This window comes from Mytilus californianus, unplaced genomic scaffold (genome assembly GCF_021869535.1).
Source record: "Mytilus californianus isolate M0D057914Y unplaced genomic scaffold, xbMytCali1.0.p SCAF_8, whole genome shotgun sequence".
NCBI classification, from domain to species: domain Eukaryota; kingdom Metazoa; phylum Mollusca; class Bivalvia; order Mytilida; family Mytilidae; genus Mytilus; species Mytilus californianus.
The window spans coordinates 94,398,097-94,409,168 of NW_026262734.1; the positions used below are offsets into that span (position 1 = coordinate 94,398,097).

The 11,072-nt window shown below is 32.4% G+C and overlaps 1 protein-coding gene across 2 annotated transcripts; it reads right to left on the reverse strand.

Annotated features, from left to right (window-relative positions):
- Positions 1–1,207: 1,207 nt before the first annotated feature.
- On the reverse strand, positions 1,208–7,793 carry LOC127713104 (neuropeptide FF receptor 2-like). 2 transcript variants are annotated; one of them, XM_052219740.1, is made up of 3 exons: positions 7,335–7,793; positions 3,287–3,459; positions 1,208–1,690 (listed from the first exon to the last, which is right to left on the reverse strand). In XM_052219740.1, exons 1-3 carry the CDS (start codon positions 7,573–7,575, stop codon positions 1,421–1,423), a joined length of 684 nt encoding a protein of 227 aa, XP_052075700.1. In that variant the 5' UTR covers positions 7,576–7,793; the 3' UTR covers positions 1,208–1,420. The 2 variants fall into 2 exon arrangements, with proteins under 2 accessions (XP_052075700.1, XP_052075698.1); XM_052219738.1 differs by having other exon boundaries at positions 2,957–3,459.
- Between the last annotated feature and the right edge of the window lie 3,279 nt (positions 7,794–11,072).

An 11,072-nucleotide genomic window follows, 5' to 3' on the forward strand; every position in this document is an offset into this window, starting at 1 on the left:
GCCTATTAAGGTGGCTGGGGCGTCTTAATTAAAATTGATAGAAATTTTTGATAATTTGTGAAAATGAAGTTTTTATCATGCTTTTTTTTTAAATTATAATAAAAAGTATGGGTCACCGAACTTTTTTTCACGCTAGAGGTTGTGCAAAATTGTCAGATTTTGCACAGATTATACATGGAAAATCAAATTTTGTGTGATAAAAAGAAAACTACTTGATAGAACTTTAAGATAAAATGTGAGAAGATAGCTCTTATAAGATGCTTCCAGATAAGAAAAAGAAAAAATGGGGTCACCGATCGGAACTTGTTTTCTTGTTACATATCAAAATAAGTAAACTCACTTTCTATTATAAAAAATACTTTATCTGAGTTATCTCCCCTTATTCGGCAAAGTTGAACAAATCTAATCAAACACACATAAGGTGTTTTTGAGAAATTACAGCCGTAATTATGATAAAACACACAATTTTCTATATTTACATCAAAAGTCTTTTACATAAATTACATACTACTCTCAAAATTTGCACATTTCATGAAATATCTAGACCAACGTTATCTGCTACTTCGAAATCCAAGATGGAGGAAGACACCCGAGTCACCTTAACAAGGGATAAACAATCGACGGTATCAAAAGTTATACAGCAGTCAACCAAAACTAATGCCAAAAGATTGGTAAACTAGCTATGAATCGTGTGTGCATCTACTGGTCTGAATGAGATTGGAATTTATGAACTTTACTCACGATTCTTTCAACTGAAAATCATCAAGTATCATGATAAATCAACATCATCCTTAAAAGAAAGAAAACATGTTATATATCCCAATTTAGGGGGAGAGTAGAGCGCTCACAAACATGTTTAACCCCGCCATGTGTGCCTGTACTTCAGTGGTTGTCGTTCGTCCATGTCTGTCATATTTGTTTTCGTAAATTGTTTTATAAATTAGGCCGTTAGTTTTCTCAATTGAATTGTTTCATATGGCAAGCTGTTGTGGAATTTATTCCCTATTTATTAATATTAACAAATTATTTATTTATATTAAGAATTCCTATCATTTTTTAATTATTATAAAACGATTAGGCCGTGCGGTTGCCTATAATTGCTTACATCCACAACTTTGATGGATAGTTGTCTCATTGGCAATACTACCACATCTCCTTATTTTTATATAGATATCGGTAACTCACATTAAAAGATCACAGAAAATAATTATTTTTAACAATATATTAAGCAGAAATGAAACTATAAACCAGAAACAGGTGATTATTGCGACAATTATATAACAAACTTTACAGTTTAAAGTTCCGTTAGCAGCTTATACTGTTAATAGGCAAAACCTCGACGAAAATGATTGAAAGAAACCTATGACTGTTATCGATCACCAAGATTTTCCACAATATCACTTAATAGACTGGATAGTTTTTAATCTGTTTCAAAGGATTCGACGGTTGTGCTCGCCGTATTTAACTTATTTCTTAATTCATTTATTACATCCGTACTTGGCTGTACTTGGTTCACGTGTAGCTGTCCACATGGTTTTCTCGTCAATAACTGGAGTAGATCCTTTCGAAACTTAGCATCGAATACAAAATAAATGACTGGATTTGACATTGTACTCAACACGACAAGTACATTCTTGGTCACATGTGTTCCAGATTCAGTATGAAGTGTATCATCCAGACCCAATATTTCCTGAAAAGAAAATGATATTTCTAATGTATTTAAAAAATATTCCAGTACTCAAACCCAAAGACGTCTGTATTTACTTAGTCTAATGTATAAGCTTTAGATGCAGTAACATTCTATAGTATGTTATATTTCTAAATAACAAAGGGGCCTCGATGGCCGAGTGGTAAAAGAATATTCTCTTCAGTATCACTGAAGTTGTGCGTTCGAAATCCGCATGTGGCAGATGCGTTCCATTCCGTTTCTAATTGACTAGGGTTGCCTGTTTTCCTGCCTAAGGTTGGTGGTTCTCTCTGGGCACTCCGGCTTCCTCTACCAACAAAATCTTATTGCAACGATATACTAGTAGTCAAGAGTGCTGAAAGTAGTGTTGTTCAACACCAACAAACAATCAATCAATCAACCGATCAAAATAGTAAAATGAAAACATACGGGAGGCATCATTTACTTCACATGTAATATGATGACTTTAACTACTTAATTACATTTGATTCAATTTCCGAATCCTCTGCATGTCTAATCTAGATAGAGATGAAATACGTACCAATAGAAGCGTTCTATGAAGCGACATAACTAATGCATGGACCAAGTCAGGCTATTTAGTCCCCCATGTTTTTGGAGTTGTTTGTCTTTTTTTTTGTACGTCTATTTTATCGATTATCGTTGGTTTGGGTGGTCTGTTGTACTGTCAAATATGTTTTTTAGATTTTTGAAATCCTTTGAATGTATAATACTTAAATGAGATCTGAGTTACACGCAGCTGTATTAAACACAAGCAATAGGCATATGTAATTGTAAACTTGTTTCAACAGTAAATCAGAAAAGACCTCAAATACAAATATTTCAATGTACGACCTATTGATATTGGTTGCTAATTTCAAAGAAGATTTCATGCAACGACAGTACAGAAAGACACTATTTTGTATGATGCCCATAACAAACTATATAGAATTTCAATGAGAAATAAAGAAACATTTAAATAAGTATTGTTTCCAATTATTGATAAGCGAAATGATGTTTATCAAAAAAAATTGTCACATGTTGAACCAAATGAGAAATACTCACTACATAAGAAGGACCAAACGGAACCTCACTATTAGGGAAAGGAATTAAGTTATTGTAGCTTAAGATAACTTTTTATGTGTGGGGCATTTAAATTTCAAAATTGCTGAACAGTTTGAAAAGACACGATAGTATTCATGTTCGAATTCCTGTTTTTAAAATTGTGTACACAAATAAATATTTATCAATTAATCAATTAATTATCCATACCTCCATGCCAAACAAAGCAAAGTAAGGTGACCACAACAAAGCAAACACAACTGTTATTGTGATGAGAAGTCTAACAATTTTCATTCTCTTTTTCAGGACTTGACTTTCCTTTCCAGCTACATTTTTTCCAGTCTTCCAAACAAAGATCATTATTTTGACATAGCTAATCGTAATGAGTATCAAAGGTACGACATAAGACAGGACAATCACAATGACAGCGTACACAGTTTCAAAATTTTCAACGATGTCATGTGACCCGCATGAGGTAACATTGTACTCTTCATCATAGTTCGAGTAAACGCTATACTCGTAAAGTTGTGGAGAACTTACAACTACACTCCAAACCCATGAAACCATAATGACGTACATTGCCTGTTTTGAAAGCAGCTTGTGGCGTTTAATGATTTCCCTAAACCTGTCCACAGCAATGGCGACCATGGTGGAAATTGATGACGATATAGACAGTAAAGGGATAAACATAATCATTTTGCAAACTGGATCCCCTGCAAAACAAATACATATACCATTTACAAGAAACTTAAAAGCTAGCTATAAAACCAGGTTTAATCCACCATTTTCTACATAAGGAAATGCCTGTACCAAGTCAGGAATATAACAGTTGTTTTCCATTCGTTTGATCTGTTTGGGCTTTTGATTTTGCCATTTGATAAAGGACTTTCTGTTTTGAATGTTCCTTGGATTTCGGTATTTTTGTTATTTACTTTACTTTTTTTTAAAAAAACAATTGAGGACCGTTGTTTGTTCTCTACCAAACAAAAACACGAATTTAATGTTGTAGATCCGTTCAAATGATACCATATTCTACGAAAACCTTTTTTAACATGAAAGGGGCAAGATATAATTAACTTAAGTATTCGTATGTTTTAACGTCTAACCATTAATGACCAAATTTCATATACCAGTATCACAATAACATCCAATGTAAATAATGTTTTACAACTTATAACCGCATCTTTGTTTTTTATGAATAAAACTGGTGAAATAACACGAATTTCAAAAGGAGTAAGACCGGATGCATCCCCAGGGTACGTGTGTCCTCTGATATGCACGCATAACCTGCCATTCAAATCCACTTTTTATTAAAGTGTAAAAATATGGAATGGGAAAAAATCGGTTTTCTTCCACATTATACTGTTAAACCATTTTTTTTATTTATTAGTTAATTAAGTATGGATATTGTCAACGTGCATGCGCATAGCGTATAAATTAAGATATATAAACATAATGCAATGGGAAAGAGGGAGTGGTACTGCTGATAAATTGGAAGTTGACAATGCGAAAATATAAATCGTAAGTATTACTTTTGTCAGTGATCCTAGTTAGAAGACGTCCATATGTGTCAATATTAGAAAAAAAAACACGCAGATATGGAGTAGACCTTCTATTTCTAGTAGTATCCTTAGGGAGCTACCATTTGATTTTTATGAGGTGAGGGGCTAGGATGAAATTTGAAAAAAAGGCAGGATGACAATTCAAGTAAAAAAAGTCATGATAAACTAATATAAAAAAAAAGACAGGACCGAATAGAGTGAAAAATAAAAATGCAGGACAGAGATTACAACTAAAATGAAAATGCAGGATACAATTTGTTATCCTATTCCCCCCCCCCCCCCCCCCCCCCGAAAAAAATCAAATGGTAGCTCCCTTAATTTCAAGTTCATTTGGATAAATAGGACACAAGTACTCACAGAAATGGGAGTTATTGAGTGACAGGCCATCATCAATACATCTGAAAGTTAAAATAAATTAACCTGGCAGGCTTTCCCTTTTGTCTTTGAGACGGTTTTGCAAGAATTCTGTTTCAAATGAGTACAGAAACAAGTCGACCGGTATGGTACACAATTAATACTCACTGGAATACCGATTGTTTCCTGAATTAGAAACCCAATAAACTCAAAAAATATGTTGTCGATCAAAATGTTAAGTGAAGATATCGTCATTTGTGTTTTTGTTGTTGAAATCAGTGTGGTTCTTCACAAGGTAAGAATTGTAATAACCTAAGACAAAAAAAAAATGTATCGATTCCAATTTTTTTTTAGAAAAGCACTGTTGAAAGATATAATCGATCTTTCAAATGAGCATAGGGAATATTAGTAAAGAGAGTATTGCAAAACTATTAGGACTGGGATTGAAGATTCTTTAGAATTTCTAAGAATCCACATCCTTTTGACACCGCTGGTTGAGTTTACCTCATCACAATATTTTTGAAGACAATTTTTTACTTTAAATAATGGCAGTAAGAACTTTAGAGGCCTAATAAGTTGAAAATATAGATGACAATGTGTTTGTATACATAAGATTAGGATTGATAAAAAAAAAGAAAAAAAAAAAGAAAGAATTAACAATTTTTTATATGAAACACTTGAATTGAATTCATCTCACTTTGTTTTTAAACTTTTATGCAGTGCAACGCAATCTCACCACCATATCTGAACTAGCAGTTAGTAAAACAGCCTGCTAATTTAGTCAACTATTAGTAAATGTGTATATTCATAATTCTTGTACACATATTACAGATGATGAAAATAACATTTTATTTACTTCATGCGTCTGAAGCGCTTTTCTGAATTGACCTTCACCAAGAACACTTAAGGATGTACTTAGGTCAGGTTCAGGATTTTTTGTCAGATGTTCGGACTCCTTGGTTTGTTTTCCTACGATACAGGGTAAAATATTTTGCCCCATAACACCCATTTTTCTTTTCATATAAGACTTCAATAGCTCATAAAAGTCATTTACCAAAATTTAAGAAGATTCTAGAAATCTTTTCTTTCGATTTGAGACCCAAATAATAACAATGCAAATATAAGATTAAAGTCCGAGTCAGCCTTTTCTCGCCATTAAAAAAAAAAAATAAATATCTCGAAAAGGAGCTCCATAATCTATTAATATTTTTAGCTTATTTTGTTCCTAAACTAATGTTCTTCTGACTTATAGTATCAATTTTAAGTTCTAGATTTTTTCAATTTCACCTAAGTACATCCTTTACCTCAAACATTTGAAAGCCAAAGATGTATAAGACCTAAACACGTGCAGAGATATATGATCAAAAGGGACTTTAAGAAATTGCCAAATTCTTCGTACGTCAACTTTGCTTCAGTGAGTTGGAACCTTAGTTTCTTAATTAATTCTGAATATATCAACGAATAATTGACGGATGTATAATTGTTATAAGAGATATATAGTAACTCTAATAAATTGTGAAAAGCTGATATATATATTTTAAATTAGTATGAAAGGACTGTTTTTAAGGATGTTTGCTACTCTGTTTCAAAATAACAAGCTGTTTAAAAGACTGTTATAAATTGATAGTATATAAATAAAGGAACTAAAAAAGCAGAAAAAATTTAAGGGTCCGTGTGCTTGTTTTCGAGATATAAGCCATTGAAAATTTGGCGGGAAATAATTCTCTCTAGACTTTTCATACATTTAACATTGGCACCCTTTTTCTTTAAAAAATTATGAAAAAATAACAAGGATTTTAAAGCATTTTAAAATATGGCTATTTAAACTATATGGAATAAGATTATGAAAAGAAAAATAGGGGTTAGCGGGCAAAATTTGTATAGGCACTAACATGAATAAAACTAGAGGATTCCGAATATCTGACAAAAAGTCAAAAACAAGAGTAGCGAACATCCTTAAATGTCTTAATTAAACCACTCAGATGACATGGTATGATATTTGCTTATTTGCTAAATTAATTTCAAAAGATATTTCTGCTGTTATAAATTGAGACTTAAGAATACCTTGTTTTAAGATAATTTAGATCTCCTTCTTATTTAGGAAGTTTCATTTTTCACACTTCAGTACGTTAAAACTGGTTCAAATTCGCCTATAAATATTAATAGTTGCATGTTGTGTTTCATGTATAATACGTTCCTTCCAAAACGAGATTTAGGAGATGAAATAGTAACCTGCTGGCAATTTAAAAATCGATTTTTGACTTTGAACTACAAAAGGTTTCAAAGTCGGATCTTTTAATTAATTAACATTTTGTTCTAGTCAATGTATAATATTTGAACAAATGAGATACAAGTAAGTATTATATATGAATTAAGTTTTTTTTTATCATGATTGATTACTTTTTAAGGAAATTAGATTAGATATTCAGTGTTGATTTAGGTTGTATATAACTCACATAGCAATTCTAATCCAAGGATATTCGTTAAAGATAGCATATATTCAGTTATCTGTATATTACAAAAACAAATGTTCAACTTGCGTAAAGTTTCGGTGGCCCGTTTTTGAAAAGTTTTGTATTCACATTTTATTTTTTAAGAAAAAAATCTTTTACATGCAATTCATTCGGCATCCGGCGACATGTGCCATTTATATATGTACATATAGAACATACCTCCCTTGAAACTTTCTCCTTCGTGTGAGCCGTTATCCAGTCGAACAGGTAAAGCTATTCCAGCAAGAAATATATCACTGATGCAGAGGTTCATAATGAACAAATGCACCGAAGTGAACGACTGTGCTTTGGTTGCAAAGACCACTATCACAATACTGTTCAATATTACAGCTAAGACACACATGATGGTTAGGGACGCTGCCAAACCTGGGACATCACCTAATGCTTCGCCTCCAGACATTTTACTTGTATTTGAATTGAGACAGTCAGTATATATCAAAGGTTGTTTCGAAATTTTTAGTAAACGTTCTATTATTAGTTTTCAAGCCGAAATGTTTTACTTAATCGTTGTGTTATGCAGTAAGTAATCCAGTGGTTGAAACTTTTTTTTAACATTATATATATGACGACTTATCGATATCCATAAATTTCTCGACCTTGCTAGATGCTGATGTACGCCTGACTGAATAGATTGTACTTTACATTTATTTAGTTGTAAGTGTATGTCTACTTAATCTGTCAATCGCATATAATCTGGACCGCCTTCCGTATCATTTTTTCTTTTACGTTGTTTCCAATAACATGAATAAGGCATGGTCGTAGTAAAAGAGGAGACGCCTTTTTTCTGGAATTTTTATATTTCAACAATGAATCGAACATCTGTTTATTTTTTTTTCTTTTAAATGAAATAAAATTCGACATTCACAAATATGTGTATACCAAATTCATTGAAAGATATTTTCATCGCCTAACCAGAGAACGATTTTTTTCAAACAAAAGTGCCTGTGGCATTTACTTTGTTTGTTTTCTAATTTGTGAGTACATTTTCATCTTTAAATGCTTAGCAATATAAAAATAACAGGCCAATTGTTTGACTAAGGATTACACCTTTACACACAGAAGAGCAAAATATATATTATCTTAGATTATCCAAAAGATATGCATTGAGGCATTACGTTGCTAAAGATATATATATATATTTCAGTACAAATACTTGACAAAACAAACATTATAAGTATAATTTTGATGGGGTTCGTGTTGCTCAGTCGTATGTTTTCTATGTTGTGTCTTGTGTACTGTTGTTTGTCTGTTTATCGTTTACATTTTTAGCCATGAAGTTGTCAGTTTATTTTCGCCTCTCTTTTGAACTTTTGAACTCTATGTAGCAACATTCCAGCAGCGCCTGCATATGAAGTATAAAGTTTCAAGTTTAAATGATAGTCTAGGCCATGTATTACTTATCATGATTTCCGTGATTGAGAGTTGCTGCTCACAAGGAAGTTATTAAACCAAGAGTTCAAAGTGGTGATGTTGAAATTATCTCTTCGTTATTTTTACGGACGCCATGGCGAGGTGGTTTACTGCTATGAAATCTCTGTTTCTCAGATGACGAATGATATGTTCCAATTGTCGTACCTTAAATCCCATCCTATTTTCCGCGAATATGACATACATATCATCCGATTTTACTTACACGAGCAACAAGAAGGGTGCTACATGTAGAGCAGGATCTGCTTACCCACACTGAGCACATGAGATCAACTCTGGATTTGGTGGGGTTAGTGTTGCTCAGTCTTAAGTTTTCTAGTTTGTGTTTTGTATGCTGTTGTTTGTCTGTTTTTCTTTCTTTTTTTGCCATGGCGTTGTCAGTTTATTTTCGTCTTATGAGTTTGAATGTCCCTTTGGTATCTTTTGCCTTTCTTTTATTTGAAATGTGAAGAAAATAAATTGCCACCATAATCTATTATTATTTCACTTTCGGTATTCGCTACTTATTATAATAGATATCAAGACAGGGAAGTTAGCTAGTGCTCTTTAACTTCGTACTTTGTTTGGCCTTTTTGAATTTTTTAATCGAGGGTCATTGATGATTCCTTTGTAGACGAAACGCGCGTCTGGTGTATAAAATTCAAATCCTGGTATCTATGATGTTTATTTAGAAGCAATTTATAATACCGTTTAAGATGAGTCGTATGGTTCATTAAACGCGCGTATGGCATACGAAAATATATGTCTGGTATCTTTTGTATGTTTTACAATCACTGGGTCGAAGTCTCTTCTGGTGTAAGTTTCGGCTCCGACTACAAGGGTACCACCATCGCCATAGTCGGAACTCATGGTCTTACATGAACTACCATAGATGTGGTCAACTTTGGTATATCATAATCAAAGCTTAAATGTCCTTTACCAGAAATAGTACACATTTTTATTTTGAATGCTCTTTTTAACCAGAATGCTAACATGAAATACCTTCAATACGATCGTTTTGTGTAATCCAATCATGAAGGCATCCAGAAATTCGAAGCTCTTTTAACTTTTTAATTATTTTAGATGTCCATCTGTTTAAATCCGAGTACCACTTAAGAGTCTTATGCAGGCGAATCGCGCGTCTAGCGATATCATTAAATGGTAATTGTTTTTGCTTTATTTTTTTTTTAAAAGTTTTTAGAAGTTTTTTGGAAGACGTTTTTTATTTATTGCTTGCAGTATTTTAGTATTTGTTTTATATAACAAGTTAGAGACAACAATAGTTTATTCTTGTAAAACACATCAATTGAAAATATACAAATTGAATCAAAAATAAAAAAAAAAAATATCACATGGAACGAGAAATGATGTGCCGATCGATCGATCTCGATCTCGATCTCGATCTCGATCGATCGATCGAGAGAGAGAGAGAGAGAGAGATAGATAGATAGAGAGAGAGAGAGAAATATTGTTATATTTGATTTGGAATTTACATTTGGCATAGGATTCCCCTCTGTATAGATGACCAGGGGTTATATCATATTATGATGTTGTTGAGCAGCAAAATAGTTTCTGTTTAATTAATTTATATCTTGTTAGACTAAGGGCGATTTAGAGCTCGGTATTTTGTAACGACATTTATGCTTTGTTAAAGTAACTGTATATTGACTCCAAAACGTTTTTGTTATTTGGTATAGATAGGTTGCTGACAGATGACGTAACCCCAACATCTACCGCTTTTTTATAAACTTTTATATCCATTGAATGGTTATTATTCAGAAATGTTACCAAGTGCATAAAAATCAGTTGTGTTTTTATCCAAATAAGTGGTACTTATCCAAAGTAGACAGTGTTATATTTCTCCCAAATCAACACTTTTATCTATCTAAAAGATACATTTTTTTTCGTTATGTTACCATGTTACAGAATATCTTCCTTTCAGAAATATCTTCCTGGTTTATTTTTGTGGTACGTAAAAGATTCGATAGGCAGTGTAGCATTTCGTTAAAAATTAACACTTATATCAATCTAAAAGACGAAAAAAATGAATGTAATTATGTTTCAAAGCATCTTCCTTGTTCATAAATTTTTCAATTTAGCTCGCTCTGTGTAGATAGTGTTAAGAATTTAGCAGTTTGTCAGCAAACAGTCAAGGATTAGTGCAGTTTTTTTTTTAATGATTCTGACTAACTGATTATGAGAATTTAATTGTATCACCTGACGTCCAGGTTTCTTTCCCCTAGACGGTTCATCCTGCAAATTTAGAACTTTTGTGTTATTGTGCTATCGCCTTTTTTGTATTCTTGTCATTCATTTTTGCTTATGTGCTTTATCCATATGCCATTTTGATTTTCTTTGTTGACATATTTGTTTGTTTTTATAGTGATTAAGATTGTTGTCAATATAATGGAATTATATGCGACTGTCATACAAGTGAGAGGTTTAGCTAGCTATAAAATCCAGGTTTAATCCACCATTTTCTACATAAGG

Coding starts and splice junctions, on each gene's coding strand:
- LOC127713104 (XM_052219738.1), bottom strand. CDS start 7,575: ATGTCTGGAGGCGAAGCATTAGGTGATGTCCCAGGTTTGGCAGCGTCC. Junction 3,460..7,334: donor AGGAGAAAGTTTCAAGGGAG/GTATGTTCTATA, acceptor TTTGTTTTGCAG/GGGATCCAGTTTGCAAAATG. Junction 1,691..2,956: donor TTGCTTTGTTTGGCATGGAG/GTATGGATAATT, acceptor TTTTCTTTTCAG/GAAATATTGGGTCTGGATGA.